The 22,846-nt window shown below is 37.2% G+C and overlaps 1 protein-coding gene across 3 annotated transcripts in view; it reads right to left on the bottom strand.

Moving 5' to 3' along the window:
- The window catches only part of LOC136864219 (early endosome antigen 1), a 576,229-nt gene that overhangs the window by 16,657 nt on the left and 536,726 nt on the right, over positions 1-22,846 (bottom strand). For all 3 annotated transcript variants that reach the window (XM_067140939.2, XM_067140936.2, XM_067140937.2), the window contains 2 exons: positions 16,521-16,662; positions 137-312 (listed from right to left, as the gene is read on the bottom strand). In XM_067140939.2, coding sequence (XP_066997040.2) covers positions 137-312; positions 16,521-16,662 — 318 coding nt within the window. The remainder of the gene's footprint in view (positions 1-136; positions 313-16,520; positions 16,663-22,846) is intronic.

Genomic DNA, 22,846 nt, shown 5'->3' on the forward strand with positions numbered 1-22,846 from the left:
GTTAGAAAAAATATAAAGCAATGAGCTGGACTGGAATGAGGTGATGTATGAGGAGTTGTGGAGAGACAGACCCCAATCCAACTGCACATGGGTAATGATAATGAAGAGAATGAAATCTCCAAAAGTCCATTCCTACCTGTAGTGATTGATTTTCACGGCCTAGTTCATGGAGAGCAGCTTGACTTTCATCAAGTTTCCTTCTCAGGTCAGCGATAGTCCGGTGAAGAGTTTCGGTTTCACTAGCACTTGCGTAGCAACGTTCCAGTAACGCTTGTCGCTCCGCATTATTGGCTTCCAACTGAACTTCAAGAGCTACAACAACAAAATTTATCATCCATAAATTCACAATTCAATGAACAAATTACAACAATTAATGAATCAACATTAATGAGTCATATTACAATAAGTTTCAGGTTGAATATTTAAGGTCAAATACCAAATCAAATTATTGAAAGTGATCAGAAGTCTTTAGCTACACATGGTATAATTAAGGTATAATTATAGTAATTGGCTACAGAATCATTCCAATTATGGGTAGGTGACTTGAAGACATTAGGTTTTTTGTTTTTTGTTTTTTCAATTTGCTTTACGTTGCACTGACACAGATAGGTCATAAGACTTGTAAAAACAAAATGATTTGAATCATCATTAAATATGAACTTAACAGTTATAAGGATACATTGAATATGGACAAGATATGAATATGGTGTTTTAACTGCTAAACATAAGTTATGAAGAGTGTAAAGTAGTTATAGTGTTTGATTTATAAGGAATATAAAATAAGTTATTAAGTAAGTCATTAATAACTAAATTACTAACTAAAAATATAATCAGCATTATTGTATATACAAATTTAACAAGAGTCAGTAAGGAGGATATAAGAGGGAAATATTTTAACTCATACAATTAGAAATTAGCAATTCAGTTCCACAAGAACTAGCAAACAGCTGCTGTGAAAGCATTTCCACTTTGTATAGCCCTGATTTTCTCAGAAATTTTGTTCTAGTCATAAGATGCAAAAACTGTGAAGGAGTTGGTGAATGTGGTAGTTCTATGGCTGGCAGTGCAAGAAGGGTGGTGTTACATGCTTGGGTATTTCTACCATGGTGTGAGGAGAGGTAATGGAAGGAATTTCTCAGATAGGTGGATTAGGAAGAATTCAGTATATAATGAAGGGTGCTAAGTATACCATATGCATAGGTGTAGACAAGATAAGTGTGTAAATGATGGTGATACATGATTAAAAGTACTTTAGATTGCACAAGTATCATACACATTCATTCTGTCCCTATTGTAGTTGGTTTTGCAGGATCATACCTGCATCCCAGTACACTTGGTCACAGTAATAAAAATAAGGCAATACGAGTGCTTTGACCATTGTTCTTATTGGTTTCTCCACAAAAATGTACTTTAGCCAGTTTAGAGAGTGGAAAAAAGGAAATACTCATTCCATTATGTTCAAAGCATGAGTAGTCTAGGACAGGTTTTCATCCAGGGCAATGCCACAGCATTTCACTGTGGCTGTAAGTGGTATTCTACTGACACAAATGATAATGGGAGGAAGATCCAATTTCATTAAATTTTGACAGAAGCTTGGAAAAGCCCAGAAGTATTGCCAGAGTATGCCATGATGATGTACTCCAACATCAGAAATACACTGTCATCGGTCATGAAGAAAAGAATATATCCAGGATAAGGTACCGTCTGAAGTGAAAAGAATGTGATTTAGAAAGTAAAATGCTGAAGCCTATAATATTGAATGCTTTGCTTAAGCCCAGTATTAGAAGAATAGTTGCCTGTCTTTTGTCTTGCCTCACACATGTCATCAGTAATCTATAGCATATCAGTGGTAGTAATGTGTCCTGGTCTGAAGCCTGACTATAGTGGATCTGGTAGATTATAACTTATCAAGTAATTGGTCATTTGTACATTAATAATGTATTCAAGTGTTTTAGATTAATCAGATAGAACGCTGATAGGTTGATAGTCTGAAGCTGTGAGGGAAGGAGAAGTCTCCTTGGTGAAGGCTGTACTTTCGCCTGCTTCCAAATAGTAGGAAATGTCTCATCAAGAATAGATGAGTTAAAGGTGTGAGTAGTATGATGTCAAGTATTAGGTTTATCATATCAATTCTAATATTATCAGGTCTTTTGGCCTTGGATTTTATGCATCTTTCTGTGTTTCTAACTTGAAAAATATGTTATGGGCATAAGATAAAATCTGTCTTTGTCAGAACACTGAGTAGAATAGGTTTTGTTTAACACCTGCTCTTACTGAGCAAGCTGCAAGTTTCAAACCTCTTCAGTTTTCTTTTTGTTTTTGCATTTTGGCTTATGTCAATGAGAAGAGACTGAATGCATTTTGTAATTACTAAGTAATACACTCACAGAAAGCAATATAAATAGCAAAAAACTTCACAGCCATAATAAAGTACAAAAAAGAAGAAAGATACAACTTTCTCTCGAATACTTGCTTGTAAACAGAAGTAACCACAGTAAACAGAAAGATGGATAATCTGTCTAGTCAATACTATGTATTCAAACTTTATACATTTCACACTTTAGAATATATAGTACCAGTGGTTTAGTTGGACCGGAACGACCCGGAACGCCGTTCCGGAAAATATTTTGCCGCTTTAGAATGACGTAACATTTTTACATTCAGTAAGAATATCTTATAATGTATACATAGCGCTGAAACGTCATGGGTGTACAATGAGATCCACGCCGAAAAGAGAAATAGGCTACTGGTTGCAAGATCAAGCGGACTTATTTTCATAAGCAGCGTTGGACCCCCTGTGCATACATTTAACCCACAACCATATGTCAAGTCATGGCTACGAAAGGGGAAACATTCAGCTGAAGGAACCACTTGTCGGAAACATAAGGCCGCTGATTTTGACACCTATTACGAGTCCATTTGGAAATTGCTGAATTAATAAGGTGAGTTCCTGTAAATATTTTGTTCCAACTACATCACTGTATAGTACATATAGGATAGTAAACATACATATAGTATATAGTAATATATAGTACTGTATGGTATCTTAAGAAACAAAAAGAGAGATCACCAGATTTGTGAAGGATGGACGACCGGAAAGGCAATTAGTTGATGAAGAAATGGAGAAACTGCAGGAATAGGTGAAATTTCAGTGGAGATGATAAAGGCAGCTGTAACTGTAGGCCTGCAGTGGACATATCAGGTTCTTAGGAATGTCTGGGAGAATAAGTAGGTCACTGAGGATTGGCAAAAAGGAATAATCATCAACATTTTTAAGAAAAGTGATAAAGTTTTGAAGAACTACAGGGGAATTACTCTAATATCCCATGTTGCCAAGATAATGGAGAGGATACTGGAAAGTAGAATAAGGTTGAGGGTTGAGAATCAGATACAGGAAAATCAGCTTGGTTTCAGAATTCGAAGGTTAACAATAGAGCCCATTTTCATTATGAGACAACTGATGAAAAAGCAATGGGAGTATGGGAATGATATGGTGATGACATTCATTGACATTGAAAAGGCATACGACAGTGTCCCCAGCACTTAAGTTTGGAACAGTCTGGTGCAAAAAGGAAATGGACAGGGATTAATAAAAATGATCATGGCAATGTACAAGGAATGTTGTAGTTGCATGCAAACACAAGTTGGCAGAATAAGTTAGTTCAAAATAACTAGTGGGCTGAGACAGGGAAGTGTTCTATGACCAATCCTGTTTACAATAGTAATGGATGACATCATGAGAACAGCAAAAGCAGCATATGGAGGAAGAGAAATGAACATGTTGTTATTTACAGATGATATTGTGATTTGGGGAGAAGACGACAGGAAGGTTCAAGAACAGTTGGATGTGGTGAATGGGAAGATCGAAGAACGTGGATTGAAAATAAGTGTAGAAAAGAGTAAAACTCTTGTTATGACTAGAGGGGAGAAAGAAGGGAAAGGTCAGATTAGACTTGTAGACAAGTCCCTGGAAGTAGTGGAAACGTTCAAATACCTGGGGAGTGAATGAATGGAGAATGCTCGACTGGATGCTGAGATTAGTAAGAGGATTCAAGCTGGAAGCAGTTTCTATCATAGTGTAAAAAACATGTTATGGGACAAAGATGTACCAATGGAAGCAAAGGAAACTACGTACAGGATGTATTACATACGAATAACAACTTACAGAGCAGAAACTTGGATAAGGTCAAAGAAGGATGAGAGTCAAATACAGGCAGCCGAAATGAAGTTCTTGAGGAGTATGATACAGAAGAGTAGAGGAGACAGAATAAGGAATGAGAGAATCTGGGAAGAAATTGGAATGGAAAAAATGATTGATAAAATAGAGAAGAGCTGACTAACATGGTTTGGGCACATAAAGTGAATGAGTGACGAAAGAATGCGAAAAAAGGTGATGGAAATGCAAATGCAAGGAAGGAGAGGCCGTGGACAACCACGATTGAGATGGAAGGATATAATCCAAGGCAGTATTATAGAAAGAAAGCTGGATTGGGACACAGTGTTGGAGGAGGAGTGGTGGAAAGACCAAAGAAAGTGGAGAGGAACCATATTTGCCCCTACCCAGCTACAGCTGGATAAAGGGAAATGATGATGATGATGATGATGATGATGATGATGGCACCAGCTAATTATAGAAATATTGTGCTATCTTGATCAGTTTTGCACACTTGAGATTTAGAATATTTGAATAATTTGCATATAAATATTGGAAAAATAATTAATAACTATGAAACTAGTAAAGCTACATTGTTGAAATTTGGTACAGATATTCATACCAGCACATATTTTGAGCCAACAAAATATTATGATGGTATTTTAATATTTACACAAATTAGAAATTTCAGTCCCAGGGTCCCTTAAGTAGTGCAATTTGTGATGAACAGAGTGCTGTGAACTGGTCACTGAATTTGTCAAGGGAGATGATTACATCAGCAGAGGAGAGTGGTTTGGTTAAACCAAATTTTTTCACAGACTTCCACATTGTTGCTGTAAGTATATTTTTTCTTGCTTAAACTAAAAGAGTATTCTGACGTTTCTGATCTGTTGCATAGTGATATTCCACAATCGTCGGTGAGTAGACATATTATCTGAGTAAGGATATTTCTTAAACAGTTGATGTACAACGACACGTTCCTTCATAAAGTTACATATTTCATCCCTGAGCCATGGGGCCAGCACCCTTGTCACACGAGCCATATATTCAGGAGCATGTTTGTCGAGCAGCTCAGTCACGTGCTAATTGAAATGTGTCACTTTGTCATTTATGTCCCTGTGTCTGAATATGTCATGCCACAGTAGTTTTGCAGTGTCTTCGAATAGCTGACCTAGGTTTGAGCTTTGGGCACTTCAGGGAACAAGACAAATAGATTAAATCATGGGTAGACACACCTGGAGCAGAAGTCTATCCATGACTAAGGACTAGTCCATCGTTGTTGATGAAAATAAGATCTGGCAGTATGTGTAAAGTGGCTGTATGATGGCTAGGAGAGAATGGGAACATGGTCAGGTTACAAGGGATAAAGGTTACTGAGAGTTGTTTCGACTGGGATGAATCACAGTCTAATAGATTTGTATTCCTATCACCCATAATGATGGCATGCAAGTAACTAGGTAGTATTTTCTGAAGCTTTTCCTCTACCTCATGTAAATAGACAACATGCAGTGGTTTATGAATGACACCAACCAAGCATCATGCCTCATGAAATACTACCTCAATGAACACATACTCCGCTTTGCAGTTATTCTCATTTGGCAATTTACATATTACTTTAGGATGGAGGCTACTCGAAATGAAAGCTCAGCAATGTTTACCTTTGCGATCATTCGGTATTAGCGTGTAACCTGGGAGTTGAACCAAGTGGCTGCTGGTCACGTGGGTTAACCAACTTTCTGATCCTAGAATTACTTGGAATTTTTATGATGCAAATAATTATTTCAAAACATCCATGCAATTTTTGGCAAGTATGCTTTGTATATTTAAATGGCACACATGCAGAGTGCCCAGATGAGAAGATAATCGATAGGGTCCAGAAGTTCATGCATTTGCATGTTTTTTTCTTAGGGGTTAAAATGTATGTTTAAACATTAGGCTATGTGTATGAATTATGGAATTTTCAGTTATTTGAACATGATTTTATGGTGCACATAACTGCATATTTTTGTGGTTTTGACAAATGAATCATATTCCAATATTTTATAGCTGTATGGCATATTTTAACGAGTTTTAAAGTTATTTTATTTTGTGATTTTGATAGATGTATCATATTTCAATATTTTAGTGCGTATGTGGCATATTTTAATAAGTTTTAAGGTTTTTATTTTATTATTTTTTCATTTGGATCGTATTGGCAGTAATGCTGAGCGTTATGAAGCAACCCATCACGTGGCGAGGAGAAGATGACGCCATACAATGAATCCCCTGTTGCATCATCCTTTCGTGATTTGTGTGTAGCTGGCGCCTGGTTGGCCTCTAGCAGTAGTGTTGTAACTTGTAACAACAACAAGAAATGGTTGCTTGCCAGGCAAATTATATTAAGTTGTGTGTATAAAGTGTATGTTAAAAGTCCTTTAAATGCTGAAATTAAGACCAACTTCAAGTGGTAGATTAACCAATTTACAGAAGAAGTTTTCAGGTGACTTAATATCTGCAGAAAATAGGTTACTGTTGTGTGGAGCATGTGAACAAAATGTAGGGAGTAAGAAAAGCCTTCAAGTAATTCAGCACATAAACACAGCAAAACATAAGGAGAATTTAACCAGAAAACTTGCAAATAATGAGCCTGTTCAAAAGTAACTAGTAGGGTGTTTAGTAATAATAATACTATTGGCTTTACATCCCATTACCTCCTTTTCGGTTTTCGGAGACGCCAAGGTTGTGGAATTTAGTCCCGCAGGAGTTCTGTAATGTGCCAGTAAATTTACCAACAGGAGCACCTTCAAATACCACTGGACTGAGCCAGGATTGAACCTGCCATGTTGGGGTCAGAAGGCCAGCACCTCAACTGTCTGAGCAACTCAGCCTGGCAGTATGGCGTTTAGGAAGTAGGGTTACAGAATATTCTTATGACTTCTGCCAGGTATTTTTAGCTGCTGATACTCTCTTAGGAAAATTACTAATCCCACATTACAATGTTTTCTTGCCAAATAAACCCAACAACATGTGCCTGAAGAGAGTATATTGCAGAAGACTTATGTAGGACATTGTTACAATAATGTAATCACAAAAATGAACTAGCAGATCAATTTGTGTGGTTGTCTGTTGATGAAACCACCAATTCTGAGGGCTGTTTTATCGCTAATATAATTGTCAATACCCTAAATAAGGAACAAAATATGATATCTTTTTTAATGTGTGAATTGCCACCATTAACAATATAACTGTGACACAGTGTGTAACCGACTCCTTGAAACTATTATGAACATCCAGTATCAAATACGACCGGCTACTTTTATCTTTTACAAATGCAGGTACTTACATGGTAAAATCAGAACACACACTCAAAGATATTTTTCCCAACTTAATTCGTGTAACTTGTTTAGCACATGCTATTCATCACATAGCTGAGACAATACACAATTCCTTCTCATTAGTAGATCGATTTGTGGCCTCTGCAAAGAAAATTTTTCTCAAATCTCCTTTGAGAGTCCAGTTGTTTAGCTCAACAGCACCTAATATCCCACTTCCTCCCGTGCCATTGTTAACTCGTTGGGGAATGGGCTCGAAGCAGCCTTGTATTATGCAAAGCACATAGAATTAATCAAAGAGATTGTTTATTCACTGGACTCGAATGACGCTGCATCAACAGAAACAGTTCAAAATATTCTGTCATGCACTGGGTTGGAAGAGAATCTTGTTTTCATATCTGACCACTTTTCTTTCTTACAAGAGCCGTAACTTCATAACATCACTGAAAGCTGTAGGATCTCCCTTAAATGAATCACTTGCTGTTTTTGAAAAAAAAAACAAGAAACCTAAGTTCTGTTCCTGGTAGTATAGGACAAAACTTGAAAGAGGAAGTGAATTATGCAATTTCAAAAAATCCTGTTTATTAACAGATCTGCGATATTTGAGACATTCTCGAAGGAAAATCGTCTGTCACGCCAAGAGACTCACCTCCCTGTGGAGAAGTTAACATCATTTAAATATGCCCCAATAACATAACTGCCAACTTTCAAAAAGAGAAATCCGGAAGATCCTAAAGCGTAAAATTTTTAACAACAGGCGCATGCGTCGCAAAGTCTTGAGACATCATGAAAAAGGACGGCAGTGGGGTAGATTATAAACAATACTAATACAAGCCAAATATGTGTTATGATCACCCCTAAAATTAAATACCTACACAAAGTTACATCTTGATGAGTACTCATCTGCTTCCATTGAACACTGGGAACGCTCTCCGTGACAGTATAAAACAAGGAAATTAAGCAGAATATGCCTCCCTAAAAGACTGATAACATCGTTTCTTAGTTGAATTCATTACAAAAACCACTAAAAATACTAAATAGCCAATAAATTCGTCACACAATTCCACAAATTTCAGAACTACCGCCAATGTTACTCACACCCACACACAAAGTGTTTCACAGCTACTACGAAGCACGACGCAGTTACGAAAGTTGTTATATATAAATTCACAGCCTGCTACATTTCACGGATTTCTTTTCTTCAAAACCACAGCCTGCTACTTGTTTGGGAACATCTCAGTGAATGAAGTAGCAGTTGAGGTCGAACAGGTGACAGAAGCATGGTGATAGCTGATAATGTGATTAACGATACTTTTACCGGTCGAATTTCAAACACTGCATCTCTTATTACCAGCTACTATCAAAAGTCAAACAAATCAGATTTGACCACAGAAAGCGAAACCAAGCGCGGATATTCAAAATACGTACAATAAAATTGTTCATCCGTGCAACCGTAAAACATACTCAAAATCCGTACATTTTACGGAAAAAATGGAATACTTGGCAGGTATGCAATAACCTCCTCTGACATGGAGAGAAGTTTTTCATGTTATAAAAGTCTGTTGCAAGACAACAGACCAAGTATTTCAATTGAAACTTTTTGCAAAGTGATGGTTGTGAACTGCAATTCATCAGCCAATATTGGTAATGGGACCACATCTGCTTCAACCTCGAAAGAATAATGTAAGTTTATTAATTTAATACTAACTCATCTTTTCTACTACCAAGGGACATTAATTGTTTCAATTTAATGGTGCACATTTATGGACATATTTACAGGTTTTTTAAGAGCATATGTGCATGCATATTTCCTGCTTTTTAGGACATGAATTTCTGGGCAATAATAATTGGCCCCTAAGAAAGTCTACTGTTGACAATACAGACATGGGGTGGGGGCGAGGAGAGTTGTCACTGCCGTTTCAAAGGTCATTAGCATGGCTAAGGGGAAGGGAGAGGCTCTCAGGAATGTCTCTGCGTGGAGTAACGGGGTCACATTTTATTGTTCCTGAAAGGCTATCAGAAAAGCAGCTGGTAATTGAAAGGTGTTGTGCCAACTTATGAATGTTGAAATACCATTAGGTCTAGAATATATCTCAGCCAAGCTGAGTGGCTTAGACGGATGAGGTGCTGGCCTTCTGACCCCAACTTGGCAGGTTCGATCCTGGCTCAATCTGGTGGTATTTGAAGGTGCTCAAATACATCAGCCTCATGTCGGTAGATTTACTGGCATGTAAAAGAACTTCTGCGGGACTAAATTCCAGCAACTCAGTGTCTCCGAAAACCATAAAGGTAGTTACTGAGACGTAAAGCAATTATTATAGACTAAGTCAAACAGTGAAATACAAAATTATTGCTACATATTACCTATGAGGTGAATAAGTTATTACTTCATAAGCTATTGTCAAGGTTCCCCAGATGCTGACTATTGTTTCTTATGATACTACTCAAGATGAAATAGAAATTGAGGACACTGGTGTGAAATTAATTAATATTACTTAGACACTATTGATAACCAAGCAGGCACTACGTAGGTGGTTTGAAAAGTTCTCGGAATGTACTAGAATTAAGTATCTTACCTCGGTGGAACTGCTTTTATTTTTCAACATAGTCTCCCTGTAGACTAATGCATTTGGTCCAGCGATGTTCCAATGCCTTGATCCCATCTCGAAAATAAGATTCCTCCAGGCCTGCAAAATACCTCTCCAATTCGGCTGTCAGTTCTTCCCTTGTAGAAGATCTCCGTCCACCGAGGAAAATTTTCAGCTTGGGGAATAGGTGAAAGTCTGATGGTGCCAAATCAGGTGAATAAGGTGGATGTGGCAACAATTTGTACCCCAGTTCATGAAGTTTTGCCATGGCAATAACACTTGTGTGCGGCGGAGCACTGTCCTGATGAAAGATGACCTTTTTCCTTACCAAACCAGGCCTTGTTTCATGTATCTTTTCCTGTAGTTGGTCTAGGAGGTTTGCATAGTATTGCCCTGTAATTGTTTGGCCAGTAGGAAGATAATCTATCAGCAGAATGACTTTTGCATCCCAGAAAACTGAGGCCATGACCTTTCCGTCCGAATGCACTGCCTTTGCTTTCTTTGGTGGTGGTGAATCAGCATGTTTCCATTGCTTTGACTGCTGTTTTGTCTCTGGGGTATGGTAGTGGACCCAAGTTTCATCTGTAGTCACAAACCGGCGCAAAAAATCTTGTTGGTTGCACTGAAAACGGGCCAGACTTTGTTCGGACATTTCTAATCTGGTTCGTTTATTGTCCAATGTCAAGAGCCGCGGCACCCATCTTGCGGATAATTTTTTCATACCCAATTCTTCGGTTAAAATATAATATACCCTTTCAGAAGACATCCCTACAGTTTCAGCAATCTCCCGCACTTTCAGTCGACGATACTCCTTGACCATTTTATGCACTTTTGCGATAAATTCTGGGGTCGTAACACTTTTTGGCCGTCCAACACGTGGATCATCATTCAAGCTCTCCCGACCAAATTTAAACTCGCTGGTCCACTTGGCAACAGTTGAAAATGAAGGAGCAGAGTCCCCAGTGTGTTCTGAAAGTTGGCATGAATTTCCTATGCTTTCATACCTTTCTTTACAAAGTACAGTATTTAATCACTGCTCAAATCTCAGTTTTTTCCATTGTCACAAATCACTATGCGGGAACAACAACAACAAAGAGTCGTCACTACCACACTCCTACAGCTAGAGCACTGACGCGCCAAGTGTTCACTCACAAAGGATGTGTGATTATTGCGCGGGAACCTCGTTGCTCTAGCACTGACATCTAGTGGTGATTCTGACAACTTTTCAAACCGTCCTCATATTACGGTGTTTGAAGATATAGCTATATATTGGAAGTGAAATATTAAATTTGTGTAAGTACTGACAGACTGTGTTCAATTCACTGAAATATATTATTTATAAGAACTAAAATCTAGTTTAAGAGTATCAGAAAAATTATGCTTGGGCTAACTTAGCAGAATAACATTAACTATTACAGAAGATCCTGGCAGAAGAATGGGTAGACGGTTACCTGCGGCAAAATCAACAGCTCAGTTCAATACTACTACATATCTAAGAATGTCATATTTAAATATGACATCCCTAGAATCCAAACTCTACATATTAATTGCCAGGAGGCCGTGAGTGTTCTGCTAACAAATGAGGACTTTCCAGAAGATAACTTGTTGATGAACTACAGTTCTAATACACCAGCCATTCAAAGGATTTAATAAGTATATACAGGGAAAACAACTACCTATATATTTTTAGCCATACAATAAACATGTTAAATAATTTGAAAATACATTTTTCTATTTACTTTTAATGGACCTGCTGAAATATTAAAGCATTTGTACTGGACAATCTACTCTTTAGATTTGCAGTACTATTGATCTAAACCATCAAAAATAATGTTTAACTGTGTACTGCCACTATCTTGTTCTATGCTTGTACCCTTACTGTCGACCAAAATATTATGTGCACTTGAGTTCGGGGGTTGTTTATGAAATAACCAATAGGCCCACTGAAAATCCAATAACGCTATCACTTTCCTCGTTTTAATTTGTATTGTAATATTTTTTGTCAGTTGGTTTTTGAGGGAAGTGTAGGTGTTAAAAATGGTAGGGGTAGACCAAGGTATGTGTTGCATCCAGAGATTAAACGGAATGCACTCACCAGATTTTGTACCCTTTGGTTTTGAAAACAGTTTGTTTTGAACAAAAAAGAACGATGTAAATAAAGTTTTAAGTTTGTGGAAAATAATAAAAGTCATCACCTGTGTAACTATCAGACGAATTCCGTTTTATCGGGTAGATTTTCTGGTTTGACGTAACATTAGTGGCGACCGTGAATGGATGTGAACAAAGCAGTAATTTGACTAAAACGTGAAAACCAATACATGCGATGAACACGAAAACATACGATGCAGTGATGGCGGAAACAGACCCCAACAAGGTAAGATTGCATTTTACTAAACTAGAACGACTAGAAAATGAATTGAAGGATGCTGATGAGAAAACATTAGAAGTGCTTCTCGACGACACCGACGAAGAACGATACACAAATGAATACGATAAAGTGAATGAATATCGTGATAAAGTAAATTAAGCTCATCAGAGAATGGAGTGTGTTGTATTAACACAACATACAAATGAAGGAAATAAAATATCGAGTGATGCTTTCATAGATTTCTCACAGAAAAAAACTCAAACGGCCGAAAATCGAACTTTGAAAATTTTCCGGAGAGGTTAGTGACTGGTTAGGGTTTTGGAGTCAGTTCCGTCGAATTCATGATGACTCAGACATAGAAAAAGGAGATATATTTCAATATTTGATCCAACATACTGCTGAAGGAAGTAGAGCTAAGGAGGTGGTAACTAGTTTCCCTCCAACAGCTAAAAATGATGATAATGCAGTTCAGTGTCTTAAAAATAGATTCGGAAAAGAAGAATTACTCATAGAATTTTATGTTTGTGAACTACTTGGACTTGTGATTCAAAATGTTTCTTCAGCACAAAGACTGACTCTCCTACAGCTCTACGATCATTTAGAATACCACCTTCGATCCCTTGAATCTCTGGGCATGACTGCTGACAAGTATGCAGCATTCTTGTTTCCATTAGTTGAATCATCTCTCTAACGGAAGACTTGCTGAGAATATGGCTTAGAAATTCTGTCCATTACCCTGTTAGTGACTCTACCGAGGATTTATACTGTGACAAACTCTCGCGACTGACTTTATTCCTCAAGAGTAAAGTGGAAGGCGAACAGACGGTAGCACTTGCCCAACGAGGATTTAATACAGCAAATCAGAAGCCTACAAAGCAGAAACCTAGGTTAAACAAAGTGGAAAACATGGCCACTGCTAGTAGTCAGTTCACAGGAGACATTAAAGATCCTAGAAATGTATGTGTATTCTGCAGAAAATCTCATGAGAGCAAAGAGTGCTCCAAGGCGCAGAAGATGACTAATGGATAGAAAGAATATTTTGAAGAAAGCGGGGTATTGTTTTCAGTGCTTGAGACCTGGTCATGTTGCCATGATCTGTAAGGGTAATGTACTGTGTCACTTCTGTGGAAAGAAGCATGTTATTCTAATGTGCCCAACATTACCTTCAAATATTTCCAAGGAAAATGTGGAAGAAACACAAGATGAAAAGGAAGGTGCCAGTGCTACCGCGGGTAACCAAAACTGCAGTCAGGATGTTCTTCTGCAGACAATGTTGGTGAAGATCACAGGAAGGAAAAGGGATCGTGTGGTAAGATCACTCATAGACAGTGGATCAAAACGATCATATATATTAAAGAAACTGGTAGATATCATTGGACTGGAACCGTCAGGATCTGAAAACATGATTCATGCTCTGTTTGGAGGAACTGAATCAAAAGAGCATCTACATTTTAATTATCAAATACAGTTGAGCAGTTTAGATGGCAGGTACATATGTAAGATCCCTGTACTGGATCAACCGATTATTTGTGGTACTGTCCCTAGAATCCAAAGTGGTCCTTGGATGAAAGAACTCGGAAAAAATAGAATCTTTCTCTCTGATTCTGGAGAAGGGACGCCTGAAATTGAACTTTTTTTTTTTTTTTTAGCAGTGGACACCTATGGAACACTTCTCATTGGAAGAATAAAAAACATGGGATGTGGACCAGTGCCTGTTGAGACTCGACTTAGGTGGGTTGTTATGGGGAGGCTATCTCTGAACAGTCTCTCAGACTCGTCCAGTATGGTGGTATCGTTGATGTTGACTTTAAACACTGCAATCACTGTTTTATGGAAGTTCGACACCCTGAGAATTAAGGATCCTGTTGAGAAGGCATCGAAGAAAGAAATAGAAATGGCTACCTTGGATCATTTTAAGAAGACTGTCTCAATCGATGAGGATGGCCATTACGAAGTCCATCTACCATGGAATGAGGTATCTGAGGAGCTCCATGACAATATGGAAATTGTTGAGAAGAGGTGCAGGATGACAACTAACAAACTGTTGAGTGGCAACAAGTATCAGGAATACAATGTTGTGTTTCAGGATTGGCTTCAAGAAGGGGTGATTGAAGAGGTACCCTTTCAAGACCTTGGAAATAAATGTCACTATTTACCTCACAAAGGTGTATTCAAAGAAAATTCAACCACACCGTTAAGACCCGTATTTGATGCTTCTTGCAGGGGAAAGGAAAGTCCATCTCTGAACGAGTGCCTGGAGAAAGGACCAAATCTGCTGCAACAAATTCCACCCATTCTGATCAGGTTTCACCGTCGTGAAATTGGAGTAATTTCGGACATAAAAAGGGCCTTTATGTAAATTTCTATTGCTCCTTCAGACAGAGATTTCTTGAGATTCCTATGGTGGGAGGATTCCTCCATGAAGAAATTCAAGATATTCCGACATAGACAAGTTGTATTTGGGCTCAAGTGTAGTCCATTCTTGTTGGGTGCTGTTCTTGATCTTCGTTTAGAAAACAGCCCTCCTGAACTGCAAGAAACAGCACAACTATTAAAGAGCCCATTCTATGCTGACAACTGCGTAACATCCCTTGATTCAGAAACGACCCAATTTGTTGAGAAATCCATGAAACTACTTTCAGGAGCCAGATTTGAACAACGTGGCTGGGAATGCACCTCAAGGGGAAAAGAGAATACATTTGAGAAGATTTCTCCTGTTCTTGGATTATTGTGGGACAAGGAAGAAGATGTATTGTACTGTGATGTAAGGCCTCAAAATGAGACTGGATGTGTTACACGAAGAAAAATCTTGTCATCTGCTCAGAGAATTTTTGATCCCATTGGTTTTTCATGTCCTCTGACCCTATTCCCTTAACTTCTCATTCAGGATAGCTGGAATTCGAAGATGGGATGAGATGATCCATTGCCAGAGGATGTACAGAATTTGACAAGATTTGACGATTGTTATCAAAACACAAGTTTTGTTACAAAAACTTTTGATTCCACTATTTGTGAATTTGAATATGTAGTGTATCATAATTGTGAATTTTTATACAATTCCTAGATTGTTTTCAACCCAGTACAACACAAGCTGTACCTTAAAAATGTCCACTGAAGATGGCCCATAAATAAGGGCCAAAACATATACTGGTACATTTGTTAAGTAAATTTGACATGAACTTGTAACCCCCCACAGGGAGGTTGAATAGGAGGAAAAAATAAAGGCTTATACTTTGTACAATTCAGCACTGTCAATACGCATCATGAAGTTTATACTATGTAATGGTCTATGGTGCACAAATGTTTCACTCTGCATAGAGTATGTACAGAATTATTTAATAATAATAATAATAATAATAATAATAATAATAATAATAACAATAATGTTATTAGCTTTACGTCCCACTAACTACGTCTATGGTTTTTGGAGATGCCGAGGTGCTGGAATTTAGTCCCGCAGGAGTTCTTTTACGTATCAGTAAATCTACCGACATGAGGCTGATGTATTTGAGTACCTTTAAATACCTCCGGACTGAGCCAGGATCGAACCTGCCCAAGTTGGGGTCACAAGGCCAGTGCCTCAACCGTCTGAGCCACTCAGCCCAGCACAGAATGATTTAAAGAAGAACATGCAACCATATTATAACATCACAGGCTAGAAAGTTCTAGGCCAAACACAATTAATTCTAGCCTCATCAAGAATTTTTCCACATAGTACGTAATGCCATTGACACCTACTGCACATTCAGAAAGTATGGTTCACTCACTCTCACTTATAGTGTGTAAACACTAAAAAAGTGACACAGCTTAACAGCCTCTAGAAATGATGTTGAGGAGTTTTGTTTCTTTCTCTTATCTCCAAGGATGGATAGTTTCTTTCCTCTTTCAATGTAACACAACAAAGTTAATTGATCTTCACTCATGTTGGGCAAGAAAATCTATTATGAACAAATTTCAATCATTGGAGGAACATACGAAGGATAAAAAGACTCATACTTTAGTCTATAAAGAACTCAAATTTGCTCTAGTAATTCAGTACACTTAAAATAAACTACAAAAACTTGTTAACTCATAAATCTACTTAACTTCAAAGCACTTACCTAATTTCTCCCCAGACACTTCATCAAGAGATGCTTGCAAGGATTTCTCCTTAGCTGCATACTCATTTATCGTAGTGTCAAGCTTGTCAGAGAGTTTCTCCACCTCTCCTTCCAGATCCATTCTTTTCTGCACCTCCGCTGACTAAAATGTTTAAGAATAACATCATGCATAAAAGAACATGTATCAATCATCAACAATACATAGAAGTGTAACAAAGCATATAAGTAAAATAATAAGACTCTATTTTAATATTCTTTTTAAAACAAGAACTATGTTAGGCAAAAGGAATAAATATTATGATACTGGAAACTGTGACTCAGCAACCCGTCAAAACTTGCTTTAAAATGTATTGTCTAATATGGCTCATACGAGACCCATGGACCATACATACAACCATGAAAAACAAAATACACTCTTTCATTGTACTGGAATACAATTAATAATCAGTCACTATTGAGCACCAGTTTCATAAAGAATAGAAGTAAACTACAGTGTAGCATACTTGAAAGATTTAAGTGTTTATATTCACACAGATAAGGGTATAAATATTGAATAATGCACATTTCTTTCCAAGAAAACCAGTACTGTATAGTAAGTTTTGCAAGCTGTGTAGCACACCAAAAACATCATAATAGAGAAGTAGTGATAACTGTACTTGCACTCTATAGAATAGGATCAGCACGGCACTAAGCATTCTCTGTATCATTCGGTATTGTTAACACTTCGAAGAATGAGCATGTAAAGTATCTAGTGAATCTCTCGTATTCTGAGTCAAGAAAGAGAAACTAAAACACTCAAATGCAACTAAATAAAAATGGATAAAAATAAGTTTGTGCCGTACAATCCCTGCATAGTATTCTGACCTCATTCAAGCTGACGAGGATTTCAAAACAAAATTCAACAATCTTTCCTAAAGGGACTTCAGCTCTTGAATTTTATGACAGCACTACTCATGTGTTTCCTTCTGCCCACATTGGACTTTAACTTTCAACGCTACACTGCACTATGCATCGTTTACTTCACTCTGTTCGCCAGCATGACCTACCTCTACTGAGTGGGAGACCTCACTGCCACCGTTCTTCCTGATTTTTCAATGCTCCTAACTACCCCTCATATCTCTTACCCCTTAATCAATGTAAATACGACACGCTTACTTCCATTCTTCAGTGTGTATTTTACTACTGTCGTTTGAGGAGGAGGTGGTGTCACACTAAATCTCGGAGCTGGTTCTCCCCAATTCCACGACTGCCTGATACGAGGTAGAGAATGAGAGAGTATCCTTTACTATTTTAATAGTTCTGCAGGTCAGAATGAAGCTTTAAGCTTGCCCCTTAACTTGTGGTTCTTCAGACTTAATATATTTGTCTGGCATTTGTTCATTGTGAGTGTTAAGAATTTCAAGCTTTGTGCTAAGACAAAGACTTTGGATTTTGTGGTTATGTAGCATGACAAACGTGCAGTTTTACTCACCAGTCCAGTGAACTTAATTGTTTCTAAAATTTACTCTACAGTGGCCTATTTTGAACAAACATCAATGTAAACATGCATGTGGATATTAGGAAGATCACTTTTATGATTGACTCTAGCATGGTAACCTGTACTGAACAGTATTAATTTAGTTTCACTTTTCAAACTGTTTCAGTCTATACTGTATGACTATTTTTGTGTCTATATGTATGATGTCATTATGATGAATGACTTCTTCCTTTTGCCTTTCCTCAGTCTTTACTTATCTTAGAGTCAACTTCATCTTTTAACACTCTTATTTAGGCTTTGTCCTTATGAAATTTAACATTATGAATGTATTCCTGGGATAATTGTGTAAATATATTCTGCACTAGAGAAAAAGATTCCTATCACTGGTTCATGATCTCTCTTAAGGCTAAATCTAAAGATTTGGTAGTTTGTTCGTCCCTTAAATACTAGGGAGGACTAATTGCTACTACACGTATTGTATCTCTACACTGTACTTAATCAATGAAAACTATTGTAAGTCTCAATCATTTCCCATATGGCACTATCTGATTTGTTCAAGTTCATCTGTAAACATGACAAGAAATGTTTGCTCTCTTGTTGAATTTCTCTCATCTAGTATTAGATATTAACAAATTCCATGTATGTTAAAAAAATTAAAAAATTTTGCTTGATACATGAGTTCTTAAGCAATTTGGGATTATTGCAGTCTCCTAATGTCACCCATACTCTCCTTTAAAATCCCTATATTTTCACTGTATCTTGTTTATTGCACCCAAGTCCACACCAATTCTTTGGGCAACCCAGCTCAACACTCCAGGGTATGTCCCTCCACTCTACTGTATGCTTCTTTCAACATATGTATATCTACGCTGAGCTTCAAACCCATCACACTGCTACCTAACACGTCACACGGTAGCAGATTTTTCACTTTCCACCAAATTTTAAAAGCAGTTTCAGTAGTGTTTATATACCCACATTGAAATTATTTAACTAAAATTCAGTTTTTTAATACTTTTGCAACAAGTTACCTTATCTTCACTTCAAGTATGGAAATTTTTTTTTGGATAATTTTGTACATTTTCTATTACTAACTCCAATCAAATTAAACATCAAACTCATTCATTACCTAACTTAAATTTCATTGATTTCACCTATATTAATCTACCAGAAAAAGAAAGTGAGACTCTCTCTCGCAATGAAAGTATAATTCCACAAGAAAAAATCTGAACCATTCATTAGAATTCATAAAATATAACCTGACCCAAATTTTTAACTGCAAATGTCTCAACCTTCCACATTTCACCAATAGCAGTATGATCCTTCTACTAATCTATATATATAAAATAAGACTGACTGACTGACTGACTGACTGACTGACTGACTGACTGACTGACTGACTGACTGACTGACTGACTGACTGACTGACTGACTGACTGACTGACTGACTGACTGACTGACTGACTGACTGACTGACTGACTGACTGACTGACTGACTGACTGACTGACTGACTGACTGACTGACTGACTGACTGACTGACTGACTGACTGACTGACTGACTGACTGACTGACTGACTGACTGACTGACTGACTGACTGACTGACTGACTGACTGACTGACTGACTGACTGACTGACTGACTGACTGACTGACTGACTGACTGACTGACTGACTGACTGACTGACTGACTGACTGACTGACTGACTGACTGACTGACTGACTGACTGACTGACTGACTGACTGACTGACTGACTGACTGACTGACTGACTGACTGACTGACTGACTGACTGACTGACTGACTGACTGACTGACTGACTGACTGACTGACTGACTGACTGACTGACTGACTGACTGACTGACTGACTGACTGACTGACTGACTGACTGACTGACTGACTGACTGACTGACTGACTGACTGACTGACTGACTGACTGACTGACTGACTGACTGACTGACTGACTGACTGACTGACTGACTGACTGACTGACTGACTGACTGACTGACTGACTGATTAATCATCGCCAAGAAAAACTACTGGACATAAAGAAATGAAATTTTGGGGATACATTTATATTACGGTGTAGGCGCTCACTACGGGAGGATGTTTGGATATTCCGTCGCTAACGGGGTTAAAAGGGGGGTGAATTTTTAAAAGAAGGATATCTGTATCTCAAAAACTTAGAAGTTTACAGATGTAAAAATTGGTATTTGAAATCCCCTTTAAAAATAAAGAAACAAGTATTTTTTTCTTTTCAGAAAATCCCATTAAGGGGGTGAAAAAAAAGGGAAAAGGTGTTGAACACCCTTTATGAGGAGACTTACATCTCAAAACCTGAAGATGTTACAGACATGAAAATTGGTATTTGGAATCTCCTCTGAAAACAAAGAAACACATATTTTTGTGTTTTTGGATAATCCGAAGAATAGGGGGTGAAGAGGAGTGACAAAGGGGGTGAATTAAAAAAAAAAAATCTGCAAATTATCTCAGATACGTAACATATTACAGATCTGAAAACTGGTATTTGGAATTTCCTGTAAAATTAAAGAAACAAAAGTACTTTTTCGGAAAATTCACTTAAGGGTAACTGAAAAAAAGGGTGAATTTTGGAAATTAGCCTATCTACAGTATATCTCAAAAACTTAACATGTTGCAGACGTGAAAGTTGGTATTTGGAATCTCCTTTAAAAATAAGGAAACACGTATTCTTTGGTTTTCGGAAAAAAATATTAACGTGTGGGGGGCTGGGTAAAAGAATGAAAAATTAGTTCAATTATTTGTATGAGAATGTATGTATATATACCAAAAAATCTAAGGATGTTACAAACGTGAAAACTAGTATTTGGAATCATTCGTATTTGGAAGCTCTTTTAAGGAAACGGGTACTGTTTGTTTTTGGAAAATTCACTTAAGTGGGGAGTGTGAAAGGAAGTGATAAAAATTGAATTCTTTTTCTGGAGAAACTTATATCTCAAAACTGAAGGTTACAGATGTGGAAATTGGTATTTGGAATCTCCTTTAAAAATAAACACACATTTTTTGGGTGGGGAAAAACCAACTTAACGGGCGGGGGTGGAGTGAAAAGGGAGTTGAATTGCTTTCATGAGGATACTTATATCTCAAAAACTGAAGATGTTACAGACATGAAAATTTGTATTTGGAAACATATATCTCAAAACTGAAGATGTTATAGTCATGGTAGCTGGCATTTAGAAGCCCCTTTATAAATATAGAAACACATTTTTTTTTTTTTTTGAAAATTCACATAAGGGGACAGGGTGAACGGAAGTGAAAAACTTGAATTCTTTTTATGGAGAAACTTATATCTCAAAAACTTAATGTTATACACGTGAATACTTTTATTTGTTATCTCATTGTTGTTGTTGTTGTTGTGCTTTTACGGCCGCATTGGCCCACAGTCAATTTCTGTCTGGTCTTCTATAATGTTTTATGTTTTTTTAAATGTTTTTTTCTTTTCTGTTCTTCCAGTATTTTTTTATTCTATCTGATCTTTGTTGTTCTTCTTCTTCTTCTGAAAATACCCTTTTAGTTGTTTCTCTTTTATCACATTTTGGTAGGAATCTAATTTTACTATTCTTCAATTTATTTACTTTGTTTTATTTATTCTTTAAATCCTCCAGTGTTATGTCTAATTCTTTCATGTCTTCTTTTATTTCTTTTATCCAGACAGGTTGTTGCTTTTGTTTCCAAAGTTCCAAAATTTCGTGTATTAACCTGTCTTGGGGTGTTCTCAACAGATGACCAAAGAATGGGTATCTCTTTTAAAAATAAGGAAATATGCATTTTCTGGTGGGGGGAGGGAATCAACTTAATGGGCTGGGGTGAAAAAGGAGTTGAATTCCTTTTATGAGGATACTTATATCTCAAAAACTGAAGATGTTAGAGGCATGAACATTTGTATTTGGAATCTTCTTTCAAAGTAAAGAAACACGTGTTCTTTTGTCTTCGGAAAATCCACTCGAGGAGGGTGAATGAATTGAAAAATGTGTTGAATTCTTTGAATGAGGATACATATATCTCAAAAACTAATGATGTTAAAGACGTGAAAATTTATATTTGGAATCTCCTTTAAAAATAAAGAAACACGCATTTTTGGACTGGGGGGGGGGGGGGTGTAACAACTTAACGGACTGGGGTGAAAAATGAGTTGAATTACTTTTATGAGGATACTTATATCTCAAAAACTGAAGATGTTACAGATGTGATTATTAGTATTTGGAATCTCCTTTAAAAATAAAGAAACAAGCATTTGATTTTTCGGAAAATTGATGTAAGTGGTGTGGGGTTGGAAATAGGTAAGTAAGGAGTTGAAATATGTTTATAAGGATACTTTATCTTAAAAACTGAAGCTGTTACAGACATTAAAGTGGGTACTTTGAATTTCTTTTCAAAATAAAGAAACACGTATTTTTTTTGTTTTCGAAAAGTCCACTTAAGGCAGGAGAGGGATGGAAAGAAGTGCAGAAGAGGAAGAAGTTGAATTATTCTTATGAGTATACATTTATCTCAAAAACTGAAGGTGTTGAGACAGACGTGAAAATTGGTATTTGAAATCTCCTTTAAAAATAAAGAAACATGCATTTTTGTTTTTGGAAAATACACTTAGATGGGGATCGGGGTGGGGGAAGGACTCATCAAGGGGTTGAATTCTTTTTATGGGGTACTTACACTGACTGACAGAGCAAATGCAACACCAAGAAGGAGTGGTCAGAACTTTATGCCAATTGTAGGGTAGACTGACGTCACTGAGGTATGCTCATGATGTGAAATGCGCCGCTGTGCTGCGCACGTAGCGAACGATAAATGGGACACGGCGTTGGCGAATGGCCCAC

Source organism: Anabrus simplex, chromosome 2 (assembly GCF_040414725.1).
Source record: "Anabrus simplex isolate iqAnaSimp1 chromosome 2, ASM4041472v1, whole genome shotgun sequence".
Classification (NCBI taxonomy): domain Eukaryota; kingdom Metazoa; phylum Arthropoda; class Insecta; order Orthoptera; family Tettigoniidae; genus Anabrus; species Anabrus simplex.